We start from the raw sequence: 25663 nt of genomic DNA on the forward strand, positions 1-25663 counted from the left end.
GCAACCGGAGGGCTTCATGAGTTCTGTTTCTGCCTTAAAGACAATGTGACATCTCATTCATTTGTCACTTGGCCTGTGTTCAGCTCAGCCCCATTCATGTGAATGGGGCTGAGCTGCAAAATCAAGCACAGTGTTGTATGGCCTGTTCAAACAAAGGGTCCCCCTGATCTTCAACTGATAACTTATTTAATGGTACACTCACCAAGCTTACGGGTCTGGAAGTCTTAAGGAGGCCGCCTCAGGTTCCGGTGCAAAAAACAGGTAGCCGCGACTGAATGCAGTTGCACTCCGCACTGGAGTAGGCCCAATGAATTGGCCCAGTCGGGAGGAGGGAGTGTCTTCAGGCCGAATCGGGAAGCGAATCGGCCTGAAGAATGAGCATCTCACTTCTTTTTCCGGGAGCCGGAACAAACCGGCTCCCAGAAATAACACCCGACCGGCTCCCATTGATTTCAATGGGAGCCGTCTTTTTGGTCAAGATTTTGAGGCGGATATGGCCTCAAAATCCTGGCCAAAAATCTCCATGTGAACTTACCCTTAGACTATGAATTATGTTTCACATTTTAAGTCCCATTAGTTTGAATATTTTTCCCTTTGGTAAACCGTAATGTTTATGATCAGAAAGAGAATATACTTGTTCTTACATTTTAATGCTTATTTGCTTTTACAGACCTGCAGCAAGTCCATCACTAGTTAACAGAGCTGCCAGTAACATTGTGGTATGCAAACAATTTTTAATTCTGTTTAAAAAAAATCTTCATGTTTTTTTTTTTTTATACATTTTACACTATGCTTACATTTACGCCACTCATTCCGTCTTTCTGGTCCATCAGAGGACCAAAACAAGGAGCTCTCGGACTGGTTAAATAGTGGACACCAATGGTGCCCAGTGGACCCCTTTGAGTACAACATGATCAGGTGACCGTTCTTTTAAATTAAGGGCGCCTTCACACGGAGTAACACTTCGTGGTATACGGCTTTTTTTTTTGTTCGTATAATGCGCGTTATTTTGCGTGCGTTATACAAACAAAAGAAAAAAGCCATTGAACTCAATGGCTTACTACATTTTACACGTGTAATTTGTAGCAAAATGCGCGGAGCGTAACTCCGTGTGAAGGCGCCCTAAAACCACCAGCCAAAAAAGTCAAACTTGCAGCACTTGTTCTTCTGGTTCTCTGATTCTCTACGCACACTGCAACAGAATTTTGGACACTCCAACACAGATGTGAGCGTAAGCTTAGTTTGTTATCCTAATAAAATTCTTTTAATTTCTGCATTAAAGAGATGGTCCCTATAGTTCATGTTTATGCACCATAGTATACTCTTTCTGTCTCAGTTTGATCATGTATATCATACATAGATGACCATTCCTTATATTTCCTCCCCCCCAATGCATTTAGGAAAAGTCTTAAATCCACATAAACTAGCAGTATAGATAGGATCCTTGTGATGGGACAACCCCTTTAAGCCTCCCTCTCCTGGCATGATGTTCAGGCTGGTAAATTCGGCTAACACACAGACTGAGATTCGCAAGTGAAACCAGGCTAAGGCCGGGTTAACAGAGGGTTTTTTGGTCCAGAATTTGACGCAGACGCCGCCTCAGATTCTGCACCAAAAAACATCTAGCTGCACCTGGATGCCGGTGCCTAATTGCAGCATTCCGCTCTGGATTAGGCCCAAATGAATAGGGAGGGAGTGAGGTGTGTTGCGAGGCAGATTTCCCGTGGAATCCACCTGAAGAAAGGGCATGTCGCTCGTGGAAAAAGGAAATGACCGGCTCCCATTGATTTCAATGGGAGACTTTTTTTTTTTACCAGGATTTTGACACAGATTCCACGCCAAAATCCTGACCAAAAAAACCCCGCCTGAACCCGGTCTAAAAGTGCCAGACACAACGGTGGAGTTGGTAGGCCAAACCACCGAATCTTACTCTGACTCCTCTTTTTTTTCACAGCCTGACTCATAGACTGACAGCCACTGTCAGTAACAATCAGTAAAGAACTTGTAATTTATTAAAAAGCTAGTGATTAAATTCCTGTGAACGTACATATGAAATAATTTCTGCCTCTAATTATTTATACAATATTATAAATTGTATAGCTAAAAATAATCATTTTATTTTGAAGCTGGAGTCAGTCTCAGTAACTTTTTACTGACTTCACTCAGGATTGATACTGACTCCATATAAAGATATGCTTACAGTTAGGGTAGAGAGGACGGCGAGGAGTTTCTATTGTATCATCCATGAAAATGGCTTACCCCATTATAGTCTATGATGTCCATAACGTGGACGTGATGTCCATAACGGCTTTCCCGATCTGTGCCCCTAGTAAAGCTCTATTACCTATTGCTCTATTATATAAAATATTGCTCATGCAAACTGTTTCCAACTAGTTCAGAAAAACAAAGATGTCTATGCATAAAATGAGAACAATACACATGTTTATGTTAAAAAACATAGCTTGCTATAGAATTATTTCAAAATAATTGCTTTTTTTTTTCTGTAGGTTGATGTAAATTATATTGGCTCGTTCAATGAATTTTGCCAGAGAAATAATTGCATGAATTCTAGTTTTGTGGATGAGCGCAGAGGACCTCCTCATTTGCCAGAGTAAGTGACTCTTTTCCTGGTGCACTTGATCAGCCATTTGTGTTTCCAAAAAGGGTTGCCTCCAGTATTGTGTGAGCCCTTGGGTGACACAGCCTCAGTGGGCTGCTCTAATGCTCGGTTCACATTAGCGCTTGGCTTCCGTCCGGAAGGAATCTGCATGAGGACCCCCCTGAACGGAATACCAACGCAACTGCAAGCTGGGGCCGTAAACGCCGCAATTTATACAGTACAAGCAAAGTCGATGGGATTCATGCGAATCCCATACACACTTTGTGTTTAAAACCGTAGAGAGAACATGCTGCGATTTCCAAAACCGGGCACGGTTTTGGAAATTGCAACATGTCAATTATATCTACGGAAATGCCGGTGGCATTCTTGTAGATCAGGGGTGCCCAATACGTCGATCATGATCTACTGGTAGATCGCAACGGACGTATGGGTTGATCGCGGGATGCAGGGATCCCCGGTGTCTGCTTGTTCACAATGCAGGCTGAGAGTCATCACCGGGCACTGGCAGGCGGGGCTGCCGCACCCACCGCTTTTGTTCCCGCAGTGCTTTAGCCTTAGGGTTCATTCAAACTTGCGCTTGTTGTCTGGTGTGTGCATTCAGCCGGGTTCATTCCCTTGAATGGATTTGTAAAGGTGACCGCTGGTGTCTGCCTGTGGCCTGTCCGCAGGCAAACCATTTTTTTTTTAGCCAGACACAAAGTCGGACATGCAGGACTTTGTATCCGGCTAAAAAACAAAGGACACTGGCAGTCACCTTTACAAACCCATTCAAGTGAAGGAGTTTTAAAGCTGACCGCTGGGTTTCCGTCCCCAGTCCAGTTTTTATAGTTTCCCAGACAACTCCTTTAACAATAATTAGTTTTTTCTACTATATATTTTACACTGGTTGAATAAAAAATTCTTGCATGTTGGATTACATTCGACTAAACTAATTCTTGTTTTGTAGATTTTTCTGCAGCGTAATGATTGGTCAAAGGAAATTGCCTGAAGCTATAGGAAAAAACAAGAAAGAAGCAAAGCAGAATGCTGCACGTTTAGCTCTAAAAGTGCTTAAGCAGGAATATCCTGGAGATCTTCCGGTAAACAGTTTTTTAACAAACTCAAAACTAGTACAGGTTTGCCGAATGCCCAAAGAAAGTGTGGTGGATAATACTGGGCAGTAAGGGGGGCAACAGGGTGGCTCAGTGGTTAGCACTGCAGCCTTGCAGTGCTGGAGTCCTGGGTTCAAATCCCGCCAGGAACAACATCTGCAAGGAGTTTGTATGTTCTCCCCGTGTCTGCTTGGATTTCCTCCCATTCTACAAAGACATACTGATAGGAAGAAAATGTACATTGTGATCTCTATATGGGGCTCACAATCTACATAAAAAAAAAAATACTGGGCATTAAGAAGCAGGCCCACTGATTCCTAAGCAAATGGGCAAAATATAGTTTGTATTTGTTGAGTGAGCAATTATATGACTATATTCTATGATATTTCATTATATTTATGTCAAAAATGTTAAGCCTTCCAAAACAAAATGCATTTGCTAAAAATACATCTATAATATATGAAAAAATAATGAAATATAATAATAAAAAAAATATAAAGGACAAGCCATTCAAGCAAGTCACTTAATTTTTAGTGGTATATAAGAAGATCTTGCAATTCAGTTCAATGGCTACTCAATGTACTAAATATACAGATGAATATTTAGTAATATTATTACTAATGATACAGAAAGGTAGTACAAATGTGCATTTTGCTGCTGTGTTTAGAAATAAGCAAAATCAATTCTCAAGCTTAAAATGATCCGTTATCTTAACTTTTGATCATTCCAGCTACAACAGATCCCAGGACTAGATGATGTAGAAGAAGTAGCAGAAGTAGAAGAACCTAGTTCCAAGTCTGAAAGGTAATTCATTTTCCATTATAATGTGAATGTTTTAACTGTTTCACATAAACCTTTTCAGATATTTCAATTAGCCACAGTGAAATGCAAATATTATCATATATAATTACTATTCATTATCTAATAATATTGTTTTCATTTCCACTCAACAGTATATACACCACATGCAATGCCAAAATCGCCTGCTCCCTGTATTGAGGTGACTACAAGGGTAGTCTGAAAAGTTTCCGTCCTCCACATGTAGATGGCAACACTCGTCAACCAAAGTTGGGGAATGTGTTCGCGCATGCGTTGGAATGTACTCACAAAAATTTCAGCCATTTTGCACCAGTGGTTTTTCTTTGACAGCCGTTGAAGTGAGTCGATGCGAGTGATTTTGTGAATATGGATAGAAATCGAGTATCGAGCGGTCATTAGATATTTGTTTTTGAAGGGAAATACACCTTTGCAAATTAAAGACGAGTTGGACGCTGTGCAGCAATTAATCGGTGCCAAAACTCTGAATTATTGTGCCTAAACTGCGCCAACAGAGCTTTGAAAATGTTCAGCCGAACACGTTTTTGGTCCAGAGTGAGCAATCGCGGCACCCAGCTTTCTCATCCCTAAAATTTCAACAAATATGTGGCAAACACGTTCTTTCGATGTGCTCATAGCCTCTGCTATCTCTCTAACCTTCATTCGATGGTTCTCTAGCACCATATGGTGAACTTGAGCAATGTTCATTGTCAACCAAGCTGGTACGGCCACGTTTAAATTCAGCTGCCCAAAATTTGATGGTGGTACATGATGGTTCAGAGTCTCCGTACACAGCGTCCAACTCGTCTTTAATTTGCGAAGGTGTATTGCCTTTCAAAAACAAATATATCTAATGACAGCTTGATATTCGATTTTATCCATTTTCACAAAATCAATCGCATCAACTCATTTCAACGACTGTCAAAGAAAAACCGCTGGTGCAAAATGGCTGAAATTTTTGTGAGTATGTTCCAACGCATGCGCAAACACATTCCCCAACTTTGGTCAACGAGTGTTGCAATCTACATGTGGAGGTCGGAAACTTTGTAAATCTTGCTTAAACAACTATTAACCTCTTTAGATCCCATTACTGAGGCGCGCATGGGGGGCATTATTTATCCAGCCCTTTCTCAGCAAACCATGTGATGGTTACACTATACAAGCAGAAATCTATATCTGTCTGTCTGTGTATCTTTATACCTGCATTTATTATCTTGTAGCACTGAAGAGAGTTCTTCTTTGAGCACACAAAGGACAGAAAATGAACCTGTACAGTCAGAAAGCAGTGATTCTCAGGTACTGTAGAATTTTCACTCCACACCAATAAAAAGTATTTGCTAGACAGTGGATGAAGTTGAATGAATGAGGGTTGAAAGAAAAAAAATACATGAGGCTGATGTCAATTGCCCAATGTCAGGGAAGAAAATTCTTTCCCAAGTCTGGCAATCAGCCTAAAACCCTGGATCAACTTGTCTTTACCAAAGATATAAAACCCATAACTTGGAATATTTTTCCATTCCAAGCCCTTTTTGAACTTGCACAATGAATCCACCATCACCACATCTTGTGGCAGAGAGTTCCAGAGCTTCACTGCTCATATAGTAAAGAATTCCCATCTATGTTTGTGGCGAAGTGTTCTTTCTTCTGGGCCTAGTGGTTGTATCCTTATTACTGTCACCAGCCCAGATGTTAAAAAGATCATTAGAAAGCTTTTTATATTGTCCCATCATTTATTTGTGCATTATTATTAGGTTTCCTTGTAGCTGTCTTTTTTTCTAAACTGAATAACCCCAAGTTTGTTAATCTGTCATTTTATTCCGATCCACCTATTACTCTAATCCTGGTCCTAATCGTCCTTCTCTGTACTCTCTCTAGTTCAGTTATGTCCCTCTTGTATACTGGGGCCCAAAATTGTGCACAATAGTCTATGTGTGGCCGTACTAGTGATTTGTACAGAGGCCTCTTTTGATGCATCCCATAATTTCGTTTTAGAAACCGACACAGAATCTATGCAATATACTCAAAAAAAATACTGAAACAACAGTTACAAAAATGGGAATATATTTATTATTAATGAAAGCAAAAACATATTAAAAACACATAAAAACAAGAGAAAGGCGGTGGTCATGGTATCGTCACACAATGTTAAATTATTATTCAGGGCTCGTTCACATCTGCGCCCCGGTCTCCGTTTTGCAGGTTTCCGTTTCCTGCAAAAAAACAGAGGCAGGAAACCTGCAGGACTCTTTCATACCCATTCATTTGAATGGGTTTGAAAGGTGTCCGCCCGTGAGCAGCGGTGAGCGTTTTATGCTCTCCACCGCGAAACTGTTTTTTTTAAACCGGACACAGAGTCGGACATGCAGTACTCTGTGCCCGGTTTTAAAAAAACAGTTTCGCGGCGGAGAGCATAAAACGCTCACCGCCGCTCATGGCCAGACCCGGTCTGTGGTTTCTGTCTTCTTGCATGCAGAAGACGGAAACCACAGAACAGAGACCCGAACGCAGGTGTGAACCTAGCGTCAGGCAAACAAAATCTACACCTGCATATAGACATAGGTAGTAGTGGCAGAACGTGTAAGAGGACATATGGTATTCCAAAATTATGAATACCCCATAAACCAAAGGTAGTATGTATGCGTGTAACAGATAGTCATGAACCTGTTTATATGCGGTATACAGGTAAGCAATATTACATATACATATAAGGTGAAATATAATGCAATATGAACTACTGTATGCATTAGTAATGTTTGTTGAAGGGAATCTATTACACTTTTTTGATACTAGTTCCAGAGCATTGTGTAGGTTTCATGCATAATTTCATTTGCCTTGTCAGCAGCTGCCTGGCACTGGTCACTAAAGGTAAGCTTGCTCTCCACCAAAATTCTCAAATTGTTTTAGTTGCTTTCTTACTTGGAAATTTACTATTCAGTACATAATCATACATTTTATTTCTTTAATCTTCATTTGCCAAGTCTCCACCCAGGCTTTCAGCTTCCATAGACGCACTCCCCCTGTAATATTCTACTATTTTCCTAAGTTTTGATTACTTTATATAGTTTAGTATCATCTGCAAATATGGAAACCCAGGTCTGTAAATCCTCTGCTAAGTCATTAATAAATATATTAAAAAGAAGAGGACGCAATATTGACCCCTGTGGTACCCCACTGGTGACTGTGACCCAGTCTGAGTATTTACCATTTACAAGCACCCTCTGATTCTTACCATTGAGCCAGTTGTGAACCCAAATGCATATGTCTTCCCCAAGTCCCAACATTCTCATTTTGTATACTAACCTTTTATGTGGTACAGTATGGAAAGCCTTTGAAAAGTCCAGATATACCACATTTACTGCATTACCCATATTCAGTCTAGAAATGACCTTTTCATAGAAGATGATCAGATTAGGATTTGAAAGGTTCAAATATCACAGAATGAAGACCCCGTATTGAGGAGGGATACAGTTGTCAACCGTATAGTGTGGACGTAGGGTGCCAATCCTTGTTCAGAATAATGAAGGCGGATGTCACACTTGGATCTGCAAAATCATGCGTTTTATTAAACACCACTTGTGTTGTTGTTTAATAAAACGCATGATTTTTCACATAGAAATAATGAGACAGTACGATCAATGGTACAAAGTTGAAACACATACCATACGTATGAACAGAACATGCACTCAAAGCCACAATTGGCCGTTCAGAATGCAAGGTGAGAATGTACGATAGCAACAATGCATACACAAAAAAGGAAGCAAAATCAGACAAGGAAAAAGAAAAAAAGGGAGAGTGAATAAGGAAGGCATGAGGGTGAAGGAGACTGAGATCAAACAGATCATTGCAGAACTCATAAGCACTTGCACCTTGGTGTGGTGTCCTAACCCACGAGTCAAGAAAAGTCAGGCGTTTTTATGAACTCTCGCCATGGTTGCCAGAGTTGCAGGTAGAGTTCATGCTCCCCTGCCAAAATCTCCCATTTGCATAATCCAAAGGAATTAAGCTAACCATGCTGACCATGGCGGAGTGGCATGCAGTTGATTTCCAGTAGTGATTTATTACGTCCTTGCTGTAGCTGGAAAGTGGTGGAACAAGACATTTTTTGAAAGGACTGTGACCGATTAGGTAAATGGAGAGTTCCCTTCAGAGAATGCCCAATACAGCCAAGCAACCTTCTCCCAAAACTCCCATATCACCATACAGGTACACAAAATATGGACCATGGTGCCTCTTTCACCCCCTGCATCTCCAACAAATATCGAGCACCCTCAGGAACATGTTGCTGCGCATCCACTGGTCAATATTACCACATGGAGAGGATTTCATAGTTCTTTTCATTAAATTGGGAAGCCACCAAAATACCGTGGGTCATGGGGCCTGAAAAAACGTTCATTTCATCTTCCCATTTGCAAAAAACAGTGCCCTGCCAGCATTACATGTGAGTAGGAGGAGTTGATACATGGTGGAGAGGCACTGGGGTGGCGGATCAGCCTGGGAAAATAAGCGGCCAAAGTCCTGGAACGTCATGTTAAATGGTGGAGTTCCCACTGTCAATCGTATAAAGGAATATAGTTGTTTAAGCAGGTGACATTTAATGTAGAATTTACCTTAACTCTAGTCATGTCCCCAATTACTGCATTTTCTTCTGTAAAAACAGTAGAGAAGAAGCCATTTACTAGATTAGGCTTGTGCTCATCCTCCTGCACCATTACTTGCAGCCTCAGGTTTAAAGGGGCTCTATCACCTGATTTTACCAATATGAGATAAACATATCCCTGAATATCCCTATTCAGGCCCCGCTAATCGTTTAATAAAAGACCACCCCATTATAAAGTTTGACTGTACAAACGAATATGCAAATGATACTTGACCCGTCCTCCTTCCCCTGCAATGTTCCACCTCCACCTTCTTTCATTCCGGCGGGTTTTATCAGTACGATCACGCAGTTCAGTACACAAAGATGGCGCCGGCCTAAAACCCGCCGGTATGAAAGAAGATGGAGGCGGAACATTGCAGGGGAAGGAGGACGGGTTACAAAGAAGAAAGAAGAGGAGGGCGTCAATGAAGGATGACGTGGACTACTGCACGCAACGCCCACCGTGCATGGTAAGTATCATTTCCATATTCGTTTGTATGGTCAAACTTTATAATGGGGTGGTCTTTTATTAAACGATTAGCGGGGCCTGAATAGCCTTTTTAAACAGTGCTATTTTAAAGGCTAAACAGTGTGGTTTTAAAGGCTATTCAGGGATATGTTTATCTCATATTGGTAAAATCATGCTGATAGAGCCCCACATATGCGTGAATAGCCTTTAAAAAGGCTATTCAGGCACCGCTAAAGTTATATTAAACTACCCCCCAGTTTTAAAATAATACCCTAAAAAAGAATGTGATCTACTTACGCATCGTTCACGATGGGCAGGCATTCAGGGTCCGATGTCTTCTTCATCCACGCCTCCTCTTCCTCCGATGTCCTTGGGTCCCGTCCTCCTCCGGCGCTCGCGAACTGACATTGATTTTAAAAAAATGACCTGGGCGCATGCGCAGTAGCATGCGGCTTCTACTACGGCTACTGCGTATGCGCCCAGGCCATTTTTTTAAAATCAATGTCAGTTCGCGAGCGCCGGAGGAAGACGGGACCCGAGGACATCGGAGGAAGAGGCGGCATGGATGAAGACGACGGCGCACCCTGAATGCCCGCCCACAGTGCACGATGCGTAAGTAGATCACATTCTTTTTTAGGGTATTATTTTAAAACTGGGGGGTAATTTAATATAACATTTACGGTGCCTGAATAGCCTTTTTAAAGGCTATTCACGCATATGTGGGGCTCTATCAGCATGATTTTACTGATAGAGGTCTTTTAAGAACACACCATCAGTTGTGTCCTTTAATGTGCAGATGTTGCCTGGACATATATAGTTAGCCTAAAACGGCATTCTATCCTGTGGGGTAATGTGGGAGCGTGAACAGAGGGGGGTTCATTTTAGGGATTCTAATTACGCTACAGAAGGGTTTAGGAATTGTGATAGGCCTGTCTGAAAAGATGTGTCTTTAGTTTGCGCTTGAAGCTGTAGAAGTTGGGAGTTAATCTGATTGTCCGGGATAGAGAATTCTAGAAAAGTGGTGCAGCACTTCTTCATGTTCTTCCTGTTTTAATAATTTTAAATGCTTTATTATTTATTGCGCCCCTCACAGTTTGTGGTTTTGGGAGTGTTAGTGCTTTTCCAGGTAGTCTTTCCAGGCATCTGCACAACTGCACTTCCTAGTAGTTTTTCAATCATGCCGAGTACACCCTCTGATAATGTGCAATACTCTCCTTGTCTTGCTACCTGCTAAACTTGCTTTTGTATGCAGCATATACCCATAGTTAAGTATGCCTAGATTTTTTTTTTTTACTTATGCATGTGTATATATTTATGTTTATATGCATATACAAGTATCTATATACAGCATATATATACACAATGTGTGTATGTATGTGTGTACATACAGTATATATTATATATATATATATATATATATATATATATATATATATATATATATATATATATATATATAAACACAAAAGGGTCGAAGGCAGCACAACAAAAAATACAACCTTCAAAGGTCAGCAGTTGCAAATATAAGAGGACTGGCTAAATCCTCTCCAATGGTTAGGTAATATAAATGGCAGCACTCCAAATTCAAAAAGCAAGTGAATTTTTTATTCCAGTGCATCTATAAATCCATATAGATATATATGTGCTTGTTTGTCCTTAAACATATATATATATATATATATATATATATATATATATATATATATATGTGTGTTTTATAGTGTATAATAATATGTCTTTGTGTATCTGTATATATATTGACTGAGAGTGTCTGTCTGTAAAGCTAAATCTGGTCCCATGATACAATACTTCCCAGTACAGCTGTGTTTGCACAGTATGTTCTGGCTTAAAAAAAAAAAAAAAATGCATGTGGTTTTGAAACCCGCACATGCGTTTTTAAAAATCCTTGCGAATCCTGGCAAGAATAAGAAATACCCCTAAAGCCCTTTTTACCTAATTTGTATATGAATAAAGCACTTTTGATAATGGAGCTGCAATGCTGTATAACAAAGGAATATTTGGAAAGTGTATAAAGAGAACTGCAAGGTTCTGGGATTACTTTTATTATGATTTTCCTGGTGACAGACTCCCTCTAATTCAGTGGTTCTTAACCAGGGTTCGATCGAACCCTAGGCCCTATGCATGTTCATTTTATGTACCAGTAAAAAAACATATACCTATGTCTTGAATTTGGAAAAAAATCTTATTTGATTTATTACTAAAGAAGGGTTCAGTGACTGTGCATATGAAACTGGTGGGTTCGGTACCTCAAACAAGGTTAAGAACCACTGCTCTAATTAATGCTCAAAGGAATCTGATTTTTGCTTTTCCCAGAGCCCTATAAATGATGAATTACCTTTTTTATTTAGATTACATTTCGCTCTTCAGCCGGTGGGACCCCATCAGTACCAAGCAGACCACACAGGTGAGCTTATTTCATTCTTTCAAAACATAAATACTAAACCAAATCTTTCCACTCATTATCATTGTTTTTTTTTCAAGACGTATTGAGTTAGCAGCTAACTTCACAAAGTTTGAACCAGTGAAAGGTGTGACCACAGAAGACAAAAAGTAAGTTACATCAAGAACCTTAGGTGCACTGAACAAAAGTTTTAAACAGCCAGTTTGGAGCTGCACTTGTACCAGAATGGCTCAAGGCAGCCTTAACAGGGTGTAAGAGGCCAGGCTTTGCCGACTAGTGGGATTGCTTCAGTCTCCAATCTTTTTAATATGGTGCCCACTAAACTTTAATTTTATACATTTAGTTTTTGCCCTGCACCGTGTCTTCCACAATAATGTCACCAGTGCTGCCATTGTACTACAGGAAGGTGATATATTGACTGTGTCATTCATCCAAGAAATAAATGATATAAAGTTAATCATATTTAGATTTGGTGCCAGTAGAGTATTATTTATAGAGGCCAGAAAACCTCCCGATCGATTGTATTGACTGGAAAGAACCTTGTATTCTGTATGCTGTGCAATACTTCATTGTGAATTGCTCGTTTGTTTGCAATATTTTAAGTTAAAAGTCCAATATTCTTGTATAGAATCTTGTGAGACTCTAGAATAGTACACATCTTGTTACACCATTTGGCAGTTTATTAATATTTTGTTTTCTCAGCTTTCTAAAGGAATTTGATGATATTACAAGACTTGATTCTGGTGGATATGGGACAGTATACAAAGCGAGAAAAAAGATTGAAAAAAAATACTATGTTGTTAAAAAAGTAAAGAGACGCTCAGAGTAAGTATTTTGTATGGAATAAATATTACACTATTAAGTTAAAAATCAATGGAGGGAATTTATTAAGACTAGCGTGAGAAGCACCTGAGTTATTAAAGGGGTTGTTCAGGCAAAACAATTTTTTTTTTTTTTAAAGGGGCTCTATCACTGGATTTTGCTATTTTAGATAAACATATGCCAGAATAGCCTTTAAAAAGACTATTCAAGTCCTGCTAATCATTTGTTAAAAGGCCCCCCCGTTTTAATAAATTACCTTTTAAACATATATGTAAATGAGCCCTCCGTACACTGTGGGCGTTCCCGTACACCCCTCACATCATACTCTGTTCCCTCCTCTCTTATTTCTTGTATGTAAGTCCCTCCTCCTGCTTTTGATTCACAGCCTCTGTCTCTTCCCTGCTAGTGGCACAGAACCTGTGATGATGTCACTACTGCTCTGTGATTGGCTTGTTCCGGTGATGACGTCACTACAAGGTCCTTCGTTGTCTTCTAAGTAGTGATCTATACAGAGCGGGGGGTGCAGCTCACTGTGTCTATCATAGCATAGATCTACTGTGCACATGGAGATCTATGATAGACACAGAAAGCTGCAGCCCCTGCTCTGTATAGATCACTACTTAGAAGACAACGAAGGACCTTTCGGAGTATTTTCGGAGTGCTTTTGGGTGGAATGGGGTTGTCGCTCAGTAGTTTTGGGTGTCGTCTCTTTTTCATGTCATTATTTTGTTGTATTTAAATAGAAAAGATGAGAATGAGATCCAGATGTTAGCGCGGTTACAACATAACAACATTGTCCGGTACTACCATTCCTGGGCTGGAGAAGATATCTTTACTGATCATAGCAGCAGCGGCAGGTAATACATTCTTACTCCATATTCAGGTTAAATGTGCCCAACGTGTCCTTTCATTTCTAAGTCATATGTGTATACTTGTTATGTTATAGAGTAGTCTATCATAGACAAATATGTCTTTTATATACCATAGGAAAATATGCAGTGGTTCAGTTTTCCCAAATGCTATATATACAGGTTGCCTCATACGTCTGTTTGTTATGACCCTCTGCCATATATCCTATGTATTTTTGTACTGTGCTTTGCATGTGATGATTTTGATAGTGTGTTGCACCCCTTATCTCAACCAAAAACCTTGACTGCACATGTGAGCAGTGTAGTTTTAGGCTGGTTTCACGTAAGCGTTTTATTACTGCATTTTAGGGCCAACTGATGTTGGATGATAAATGTTGCATATTTTTAGGTTATATATTAATGTATCTAATTGTGTCTTCTGAACTCTGTGCATGTAACATGTACATAGCTTCTTCAGTACAGATGTTAACAAATACCATGTTGACTTGTAAGTTCCCTTGACATATATTTTAGTAAATACTTGTATACCCAATAAAATGACAATTTTGGATGAGTTTTTCTTAGAACCCTTTGTTGTGCTATTCCTCTCCGATTTCTGCTGGAATATTCCTTATTAAAGTGTGAGGGTAAGACACAAAGTAGGTGCTATTAAAACATAACAAGCTTTATTAATTACAAAAAAGCTAAAATACGGAAAGCTCCCATTTAGAACAAAACACACATAAAGGATATTATCTCCGTGTAGGTCAATCCCCCTCCCCAGAAAAATATATGGGCTAAAAACATGCACCATAGGGAGAGTGCAGGGTCTTTTTAACAAATATTACCTACATCAGCCCTACCAAATATCATCACTAATACCACTGTAACTAGTGGCCAATATGCAGATCAGTCTGCTGACCATAATTTTCATTCAGTCCAGCCTCTGCCTGTCTGCCCAAATTAAAAATGCTGAATGTCAATAGTTAATTCAGTGCAGAGAACTATACATATGCTATGGAGTACAGATTCCCTATGACTTCCCTATGACTTTCCCATAGCCAGCTGGATATTAACCCTTTGAACACCTAACACTCTTTGGCAAGAGTTTATCTAGCAATTTTCTGACTTTCTAGGAGGAGGAAGAACCTAGTGCAGAATTCTGAGTAAAGATGTTTCAGAATTGTTATATTATAGGGAAATGCAAGCATATACTGTATTTTCCGGCGTATAAGACGACTTTTTAACCCCCAAAACTTTTCTGAAAAGTTGGAGGTCGTCTTATACGCCGGGTATAGGCGTGGGAGCGGGATCGCATCGCTCTTGCCGCCGCTGGCTTCCAGCTGTGCTATTACAGCGGATGCCGTATTTAAAGCTAATGGCGACTGCTCTGCTGCAGAGCGGTCTCCGCTGTACGCAGAGTCCCGAAGCTAATGCCCGCAATCAGAATGCATTCTAATTGCGGGCATTAAAACAACCCCCCCCCTTCCCCACCAAAGTGCAAAAACTCCCCTGGGGCCAGTCCCCACCGGCACCATACCTTTAAAGTTGCAGGCTGGCTCCTGTGCGGTGAGTTCGCAGGAGTCGACTTTTTCTTATGACAGCCAGGGGCCTACTGAAGGCTCCCAGGCCTGTCATAGCTATATTACTATTGCGGCTGGTCTATGACCAGCCGCAATAGTAATGTACAGAGCCTCCAGTAGACGGCAATATTGCAGGTTCAAGCCCCCTAGTGGTACCCCACAAAGAGGTAGTCTTATACGCCGAGTATATCCCAAACTCTGTAAACTCTGCAAAAGTTGGGGGTCGTCTTATAGGCCCAGTCGTCTTATACGCTGGCAAATACGGAGTAGAGTCAGTAGAGACGACGTCTTAAAAAAAAAAAAAAAAAAAAAAAAAAAAGGTAGATATGTGCAGTACTTGTATCCTTTGATATATTTATAAAATTAAATATTAATTGAACTTTAACCAATAGACATAAAGTCGAGAGCCTGTTTATTCAAATGGAATATTGCGCAAATGGAACGCTGGAAAACTGGATCAGAAACATGAAAACAGTTGATAAGTGCCGGAGTCTGAACATTTTCAGGCAAATTGTGGATGGAGTTGAATACATTCATAGTCAAAATCTAATCCACAGAGACTTGAAAGTAAGTTATTATTTACAACTTTTGTCTTACGGGCTTAATCTTAAAGCTCCATCTACATTATAGACCTTATAGACTCGTACACTGGTGACTGGCTCATACTAAATTATTATAGAAAAGATTATTGTAAAGAATCTATCTTTTCTATCACTCATAGGTTGTTTGACTTAAAGAGGACCTTTCATGGTTTGGGGCACAGGCAGTTCTATATACTGCTGGAAAGCCGACAGTACACTGAATTCCTGGGTGAAGTTTATGGACGAGCACTGTGAGCACAGGGTGGGGGCGTTCCTCCCCGCTCACACAGTACAGCGCTATTGGTGCTGCTTGTACAGAAGGATGTTCCTGACAGCCCTTCTGACTGTAAAGAGCTACAATATCGGCACCGATAGCTCTTCACCCGGGGCACAGATCGGGAAAGCTGACAGTGTGCTGAATGCATTGCACTTTTGGCTTTCCAGCAGTATATAAAACTGCCTGTGCCCCAAACCATGAAAGGTCCTCTTTAAGGATTAATGCATGACACTGCACATTCTGATTTTTGTTCCTCCTTGTACCCTTGAGATTTGTAAGGTGCTGTGTAATATGTTGGTGCTCAGTAGAAAAAGGCCATTGTTGTCACAGGACATGCCATAAATGTCTGTAAAAGATTATAATTTTAGGGTGAGTTCACACGGAGTAAAGTGCCGCGTGATGTGGCACGTAGACGCCGCGTGAGATTTTGCGGGCCGTATACGGTCCCATTGATTTCAATGGGAGCCGGGATCAAATACGCGGTGCTATTTTGTGGCCGTGATTTTGCGGCGAAATAACGCCGCGTCTACGATCCTCACTCCCATTGAAATGAATGGGAGCTTTTGCAGAGCGCAATCTGACGACACGTGTATACGTGCCAGATTGCGCTCCACTTTCCTCCTTGTGAACTCACCCTTAGATGGCATTTTTGTGGCATATTTGTATTTTAGTTGGAAAATAGGGAAAAGTATAAGATTCCAGTTTTGGGATTTTCTCCCCAGAGGATGAACCTCCCAAAGTGATCTTTAGCTTCAGAATGATCTCAAAATCTACCTGAAGCGATAATCTGAGGTTCTCATGTTCAAGAAGCCCTCCAAATTTTTTTTTTCTTAAATAGTATATTATTGGCTGTTATTTTTTATTAAAGTAAAGGTTCTTGTTTATCCCTGTTCTACCTGTACTTATGTGCCATTTGTAGGTGGTGTAGCACCTTGGCTTCTCTGACTTTATGGGACAGAGACTTGTCGCACCACACTGGCTCTGCTCATAAACCTAAGTGCAGCAAATAATGGATTAATGACCTAGAATGAGTCTCCTGTAACCCAGACAGTTTGTGATTGTGATAGTTGTCTCCCTTTCAGCTCAGTCAAGCAGGAGGCAGGAAAGAGCAAAGTGTGAATCACTGGAGATTCTGCACACAGCACATACAGTTAACTAATACAGGCAGTATGAGTCGCGGAGAATTATCATTCTACATGTAATCATGGTAGGGAGTTCCCTCGTATACTGTACAATTGCCCCCCTACTCCCTGCAGGGCCAAAATCATATCTTCAGCATCACTGGCGGGATATACAGAGGAACAAGAAATATAGAGCTTGGTAGGGAAGTGATGTCTCTGAGAGCTATCAGAAAAAAATTGATATCTAATGATTTACTTAAAATTACTTAGACTCCATTTTTCGCCAGCCTGACTGACTACTGCTCCGTCATAAATGGCTGAGAGCCATGGTCAGTCACAAGCAGTAAAGATCCTCCAATACATTGAAAAAATAGTAACTAAATTCCTATGAAAGTAAATATGCAACAAACAATACATCTAATTGATTATACTATATTAATTATTGTATGCTATAAATAAAATGAATTAAGCATTTTAATTTCCTGCGGGAGTCTGTAACTTTTTTTGCAAATAATTGTTTATCTTTGTTTCTTACAGCCAGCGAATATTTTGTTTGCAGATGATATGACTGTGAAAATAGCAGATTTTGGACTGGTGACACCAATAAGTGCAAAAGACAAAAAAGAACCCCTTGTGCGAACTGCTGGACGAGGAACTGAGAATTACATGGCACCAGAACAGGTGACTTATGAAGGAATAGCTCTTATACTGAAAACAGAGTGGAAGATTACATATTCATTTAGCTATATCCATAGTTATCCTGGCGTCTTCCTTGCAGAAATACATTAAAGGTTCCTCTTTCTGCTAGCATAGCAGAAAAAGGAACCCATTGAAGTCAATGGGAGGCTTTTTTTTCAGCGCTGAATCTGACATGGATTCCACACCAAATTCAGCGCCATTTTCCTCCGAGTGAATGTAGCTTAATGGGCAAATTTAATAAGAGTGGCATGTGGTACACCAATCTTGCATAAGATGCCCAAAAACGAGTGTAGGAATTATGCTGATAAATGTGCTATTTTTGGTGCAAAACCAGGGTGCTCCAAAAATTGTGCTTTTATACACCAGAAAACTGCTGTAAGACATATTATAACTCCTCCCATTGCTTCCAAAAGAAGAGAATTTGAGATCTTGTGTGTAGAAATGTACAATATATATTACTATAGGGATTGGCAAAAAGTTGGAGTCTGAGCAAGAAGCCACAATTATATGGCATCATCTAATCCTTTTTTTTTTCTTGGAGGAATTGTCATATTATGAAATGTTAATATTCGCATTGCTCTGCTTAGCCACACAATATTTGAATAATGAACTACAAAAATGTTGAGTCTTAATGTGGGGGCCCCACATGGCATAAACGTTGCAGCAAAAAACGCAGCTTTTTACAGTCCCTGCAAAGTGGATGGAATTCTGGCAAACCCAATCCATATATTGCAGAAAAATGCACGCAGTGGAAATCCTGTCATTTCCAAAACTGTCGCAGTTTTGGAAATTGCAACATGTCAAATATACTTACAGAAAAGCCGTCAGTTTCCTTGTAGGTATAATTGAAACAGAAAGTTGGCAGAGACAAAATAATAGAAGCAGAAAGTCCACAGAGGTAATACTGTATAATAAAAACAGACAGTCTGCAAAGTTAACCTCTTTCTGTGAAAGCACTGCGGCCCGCTACATGGAGCCTTAACTTACAGGTGTATTCCCAACTCGCCTGTTCACCAACTTGCAGGCTATGTGCTCTGTTCACTTCCTCGTTTTCTCGGTGAATTGGTGGGCGGGGTTTCACTTGCTGTCTCCCAGACAAAGCCAACTCTGCTAGCTCTATTCATAGCAGTTCATGTTTGCAGTCAGTAGTGAGGGATGGTTGTAAATAAATAAGCACAGTATCACTGGAAGATGCACTATATGAAGCTGATGTAACAGAGCTGGATTTGATAGGTAATGAGAATCCCAAATTTACATGCTACAGGACCAAGAGTCCGCTTGCAATAAACTCTGTTTTAGGTCTTTGTTCACATATAGAGGTAACGGACTCCCTGTCTCAGCCCTTATCAGCAAAATTCAATTAGCAGACTGATAACTGGAAGAGGGAGATAAACAGCTCAAAAATACAAGCTGCTCCGAGCACTCAGCTCCCTCTTCCTCTTGAGCAGGGAGCTACATCACTTGTCCTTGGCAGAGAGATAAGATCATCCCCAGGTCCGTGGTTATGGAAACACAGTGTAAAGAATGAAGTGAATAATCTCAGATAGGGGCCAAACAAAGCAGTTTTGCTGAAGCAATGTATTTAGGAAGAGTCTTAAATCCACATAAACTAGCAGTATAGATGGGATCCATGAGATGGGACAACCACTTTAGATTTGATTGTTATGGTCTCGGGATCCTTGACCACGGACTGGCCCCTGACTGATAGCTTCTCAGTACAGTACAAGAAAAACACATCAAAAGAAAACAAAATCGGAAGTATGAGCAGTTTGGACTTCTAGTGTGGATCCTCCTACACCCTGCCTCGCACAACTAGAAGTAGCCGTGGGCCCGACTAACTTGCCTGAAGGGGCACGAGCACAGCTGGAGAAGTAGCTAACTTCAGACAACAGACATTCACTGAGAACAGGAACAAACGCTTAAGACCGGCATCAGGTAGCATGTACAACAGCCTTATATACTGAAGAGAAGGCCTCGCCCATGGCCTGTAAAGTATTCAGCACTGCAGAGAACTTAACCCCTTCAGAGGCCAAGACACACCAGGCACTGATCCACCAGGCCACTCACCACGTGAACCACGCCCGAGTGCCAGAGCAGAAACTGTATGTCTGGTGTGAACAATCTGCTAATTCTCTTTTTTTAAATCAGGTATTTTTTTTATAATAAAAAAAACAAAAAAAAAAAAAACATACAAAAGGAAAAAGATCTCCAGTTCCCTCCCACACCATTCCCCCAAGTCTGTGTGCCAGTTTTCATTACAATACAGTAAATCAGTACGTACATAGTGGATAAAGCTTGTTCCTACTATCTGTCAGTGTCCACATTTCCGTGTCAATACAAGGAAGTGACATGGCGACCATCACCGCAACATCATATTCACACGGTGTATCGCTATAGTGTAGATTGAGAGTCATGCAGTGACTATATGTCCTTTGGTTTATGGTGGGTGTGTGTGTGTGTGTGTGTCTGTCTCCCATTTTGGAAGTACATGAAAAGGGAAATTTCTTTATGTAAGTGTCCAACGAGCACTGGTAATGTAAGGAGTTTAGTTTTTGAACTAAATGGAATATGACATTGTAAAGCACATATGACATTATTAGTGTTGAGCGAGTGGTATGCGATCGAATACCTCGCCGGCATAGGAATGCGTGTAATCGGCCGAACACCAAGGGGTTAAACACATCGAATATTCAAAGCGTTTAACCCCTTGGTGTTCAGCTAATTACATGCATTCCTATGCTGGTGAGCAGGGCCGGCGTCAGCGCACGGCATAGTCGGGCAAGTGCCGGGGCCCACAGAGCCTCTGAATTTTTGTCCCTATTGTTTTAATGTAAAGGAAAGTATGAGGATTCATATTCGAATACTATAGAAACTAGGATATGCATGTGAGGCTTGGTTCACATCTGCGCACAGGCTTCCATTTGGGGAGTCCGCTTGGGGCTCCCCTGAATAGAAACCTAATCCGCATAGAAAAATAGCTTAGGAAATCCGTGGACCCCATAAACTATTATGTGGTCTGCATGGTTTCCGATCGGTTTCTGCTCAAGAAGGGCAAAAAATGCGGAGAGAAAAACACTGCTTGCAGCACTTTACTCTCTGCATTTTTCATGCTGAGAGGGGAATGGAATCTCCAAACGGGGTAGCAATCGCAGAAGTGAAGTGAGCGTAAGATAACCATGTTGGTCAAGGCCTGCTGTACAAAAGTAGAAATTACAATTGGAGAATTACATGGGGCAAATGAAAGACTAAGGATAACCATGGATTTCTTCCATAGTCCGATGGACGCCAATGAGCTGAATACATAGGCGATTAAAGCAGGAGCTGTGACAGCTCAGCTCCTGCTTTAACGCTGCGGCCCGGCTTCGGCATGTGTAGGCGCGATGTGATGACGTCACATCGGGCCTACAACTATGTGAGTGGAGTGAGAGCGGAGAAGCGATGGAAGGTGAGTGTAAGTGTTTGTTTGTTTTGTGTTAAACATTAAGGTGGAACATAATGAAGGGGACCCATGAAACTGGGGGGCAAATGGAGGGGGGGAACGGCATGACACTGGGGAAGATGAAGGGGGTGGGGAGAGAACAGCATGACACTGGGCCAGATGAAGGGAGGGGAGAATGGCATGACACTGGGCCAGATGAAGGGAGGGGAGAATGGCATGACACTGGGGCAGATGAGGGGGGGGGGGGAACGGCATGACACTGGGGACAGAGATGGAGGGGGGACATGAAACTGGAGGCATAGGAAGGGTGTATATGAAACTGGGAGAGATGGAGGGGGCATATAATTTACAGGTGACTGTAGGAGGATTATACTGTGTGGGAGCACATGAAAAATGAATGAGAATGGGCGGAGTTAACATAAAAGTGGGCAGAGCTAAATGTTCCACGGCGCACACACGTCACTCGCTTCATCTGCAACGTGCAGTGTTCTGCCTCCCCCGCCTCCTCCACAAGGGGGCCCACTGAGGCTCTGTTGCCCAAGGGCCCATAAAAACCTGGAGCCGGCCCTGCTGGTGAGGTATTCGATCGAATACTACTCGCTCAACGCTAAACATTATTAATATGTGTCACTACATTCTACCTATTTGATAGGTATTAAAAACTACAAAAATGCATTATTTTTTTGTTTTGCAGGAGAATGAATTCTATGAAAATGAAGTTGATATCTTCCCACTAGGACTGATATTGATCGAACTCTTCTGGAAGTTTGACAATAAGTACAAATATGATGTAAGTTATGAATATACATGTAAATTAGTTATGAATTTTTGTCCCTATTGTTTTAATGTAAAGGAAAGTATGAGGATTCATATTCGAATACTATAGAAACTAGGATATGCGTGTGAGGCTTGGTTCACATCTGCGCACGGGTTTCCATTTGGGGAGTCCGCTTGGGGCTCCCCTGAATAGAAACCTAATCCGCATAAAAAAACAGTTACCTTAGGAAATCCGTGGACCCCTACTTTTATGGGGTCTGCATGGTTTCCGTTCGGTTTCTGCTCAAGAAGGGCAAAAAATGCGGAGAGAAAAACACTGCTTGCAGCACTTTACTCTCCGCATTTTTCATGCGGAGAGGGGAATGGAATCTCCAAACGGGGTAGCAATCGCAGATGTGAAGTGAACATGTTGGTCAGGGCCTGCTGTAGAAAACTACAAATTACAATTGGAGAATTACATGGGGCAAATTAAAGACAAAGGCTAACCATGGATTTCTTCCATAGTCCTTTTGGATTTAGTGTGTATGAGCGAATTTCTGATACAAAAATTAGATTGTGAGGCCTTATTGGATACAGTTAATGAAATAGAAGTTTGCCACATACATAGATAGGAATCCCGATGGAAACATAGGCTACTTTTTATCCCGGTAAATGACGTCACTACATGACCGCACTGAAGGAATTTAGGTTCACACAACACTAAAGGACCTGTGATGACGTCATCACAGGTCCTGGAGCCATTCTCAGATAGGATCATGCTAGGCAGTGGATGGAGCTACACACTATTTTGGGTGGCGGAGCTATATAGCATGAAGCTGGACAATGTGAAAGCTGAAGAAAATGGAGTCTCATAGAAGATCAGGAGACTACAGAACATGCAGTCTGTGTGTGGGCAAGAGAACTATATCGGGCTTAGAGTTTCAGTGAGTACTACAGGGAATGTGTTGTTCTGCCTCTGATGGGGGAGGGGGGATAACTTTGGCACATTTCAGCAACATCCGTTCAGCCCTTTGTAACACAGAAGCTGTTCAGACAGTCACATAACCAAACCCCTGTAATCACAATTGCCCGATGTAGCAGAGTTTAGGCAGCGCTGTAGCACACCTCTGTAGGCTCTCCATATGCAAACATGTACATACAGCTGGGTATGCTATGCATAAGCAGTGATGTAGCAGAGCTGAGACACAGGAGCAGGCTGATCGAACTGTGGGAAATTTCTGCAGCATCCGTTCAGCCTTTTCCAACACAGAAGCTGCTCAGACACTGACATAAGAATACCCCTATAATCCAAATGGCCAGAAGTAGCAGAGCTTAGGCAGCGCTGTAGCACAGCTGAGTACGCTCTCCATATGCAGAGATGTACATACAGCTGAGTATGCTGTATGGAGCATATGCAGCGATGTAGCAGAGCCGAGATTCGGGAGCAGGCAGATCATCCACAACAGCAATTGGCTAAATATAAGCGGCTCAGCGCCAACACCAACCCGCAGACGAAGTCACAGGTAGATGCTAGTTGTAATATGAAAAAAAATAGGAGTTGCACAGATGATCTCTCCTGTGAGAATCTAGAAAAATAAATTTTCCTGAATTCAGTATTGGTGGTTTCTTGTGTTTATAAATAAACTGTGACGTTTGATATTAATAAATTTTTGTGTTTTAGGAATGGGAGAAACTGCGAAATGCTGAATTGCCGCCAAAATTTGTGCAACAGTTTCCTTCTGAGGTAAAGTAACAACATTGTGATCATTTCTAACGTACTCCATGTTTTTTCCAACTGACTTCATGTCTGTGTGTGTAAAACATAACAAAGACCTTATGGATATAAATTTCTCTGTTTTTTCAATTTGCTTTTCAATATAAGGAGTCGATAATCAAGAAAATGTTGTCAAAGGAACCAAAAAGAAGACCAAAAGCCTCTCACCTCAAGGAGTACTTTGGAGAAAAGAGTATTCACAATTCTAAAACTCGATGACGGGTCTTCTTCAGCGCCACATGATTCAGTAGGACATTGTGAAATATTCATCTGCATTGGGAGGGCCAAATCTCCACACCCTTCATCATAATAATGTGCAGCGTGTCGTTACTGAGGTCTCAGATGGGTCATTTCTACATCCAGCATATTATTTCTCCACTCCTGTATAAATTCTTCATATGCACTTTGGGTTAAAGGGTTAATCTCATCTCCGCATATTAATGGGCCGCAAGTGCCGAACCCAACTGGGCAAATGGGTCGCTATGGAAACAGTGCAGCACACATAAGCTTCAACTATTCTGTGACTCCACAGTTACAGAAACAGTGTAGGTGCGGGAGTCTCAGAAACAGTATAGAACAGCATGGCTCACCTGTTTCCCTAACGTCCGTCCCAGTGGTGGGTGTCTGTAACTGCAGTTATTCCTGTATCAGCATGGACCGGCTGAAATTGGAATAATTCTTTTAAAGGTTTCCTGGTTTAGGATATTGATGACCTTTCTTAGGTCAGTGAGGGTCATACTCTATGCAAACCTCTGATCAGCGCTTTGAAGGGGCTTGTGTGAGCTCTGTGTCCTCTTCATTGTTTACATCCACGTCTTCTGCATAGTAGCTGAAGTGAATGGAATAAAATAGTGATCCCCTGAACATTAGCGTGCATGTAAACAACAAACAGGTCGTAGCGCTCACACACACACGTCAATTTCTTCAAAGTTGATCAGTGGTGGTGCTGACTATTGACTCCCTTTCCCTTCCAATCTGATAATATTGCTGACCTATCCTACAGAATTGTTTTTACTATAAAAGCCTTGTGCACCCTTTGCTTGGCTTTATTTTACTTGCTGTTCCTTGTATCACTGTTATTTACATGCAGTGAATCTGTGGGCAAACTACATTTCCCATGATACACCTGCCTGCTCTTATGCTCTGTGTACTCCTCCCTTCCTTCTACTTTGTATCTTTCCAAATATTCATGTTGTTTATACCATATATAGTTTGAGAGATTACAGAGTTCCTTATATTTGCAATGCTTTGGGGCAACATGGTGGCTCAGTGGTTAGCACTACAGAGTTGCAGTGCTGGAATCCTGGGTTTGAATCCTGCCAGGAACAACATCTGCAAGGAGTTTGTATGTTCTCCCTGTGTTTGCATGGATTTCCTCCCACACTCCAGAGACATACTGATAGGGAAAAATGTACATTGTGAGCCCTAAATGGGTCTCACAATCTGCAAAAAATAAAATATATATTTATATTTGCAATGCTTTGTATGTGTTGCCCATATCATGTGTCTATGAATTTGAGGCCCACATGGCAGAAAACACAGCTTATTTTGTTGCGTTTTTCTAGCTAAAGCCAGGAGTGGATTGAGTGGAAGGTAGAAGTATAAGAGCTTCCTATATATTTTCCATTCCTTTTATAGCCATTCTTGGCTTTGACTCAAAAAACCACAACAAAATCTGCAACAAAAAAAGCTGCGTATCTGCAATGTGG

The 25663-nt window shown here is 41.1% G+C and overlaps 1 protein-coding gene across 1 annotated transcript in view; it reads left to right on the plus strand.

Annotated features, from left to right (window-relative positions):
- Window positions 1–25109, plus strand: part of EIF2AK2 (eukaryotic translation initiation factor 2 alpha kinase 2) — a 37007-nt gene extending 11898 nt beyond the window's left edge. Inside the window, exons 7-20 of the mRNA XM_075269506.1 lie at window positions 671–719; window positions 2508–2611; window positions 3567–3699; window positions 4442–4515; window positions 5748–5823; window positions 12002–12057; window positions 12135–12203; window positions 12757–12879; window positions 13620–13733; window positions 15700–15874; window positions 17824–17967; window positions 22119–22214; window positions 23862–23924; window positions 24063–25109. Of these exons, the coding sequence (XP_075125607.1) occupies window positions 671–719; window positions 2508–2611; window positions 3567–3699; window positions 4442–4515; window positions 5748–5823; window positions 12002–12057; window positions 12135–12203; window positions 12757–12879; window positions 13620–13733; window positions 15700–15874; window positions 17824–17967; window positions 22119–22214; window positions 23862–23924; window positions 24063–24173 (1387 nt within the window). The 3' untranslated portion in view covers window positions 24174–25109. The remainder of the gene's footprint in view (window positions 1–670; window positions 720–2507; window positions 2612–3566; window positions 3700–4441; window positions 4516–5747; window positions 5824–12001; window positions 12058–12134; window positions 12204–12756; window positions 12880–13619; window positions 13734–15699; window positions 15875–17823; window positions 17968–22118; window positions 22215–23861; window positions 23925–24062) is intronic.
- The last annotated feature ends 554 nt before the right edge of the window (window positions 25110–25663 follow it).

This window comes from Leptodactylus fuscus, chromosome 3, assembly GCF_031893055.1.
Source record: "Leptodactylus fuscus isolate aLepFus1 chromosome 3, aLepFus1.hap2, whole genome shotgun sequence".
NCBI classification, from domain to species: domain Eukaryota; kingdom Metazoa; phylum Chordata; class Amphibia; order Anura; family Leptodactylidae; genus Leptodactylus; species Leptodactylus fuscus.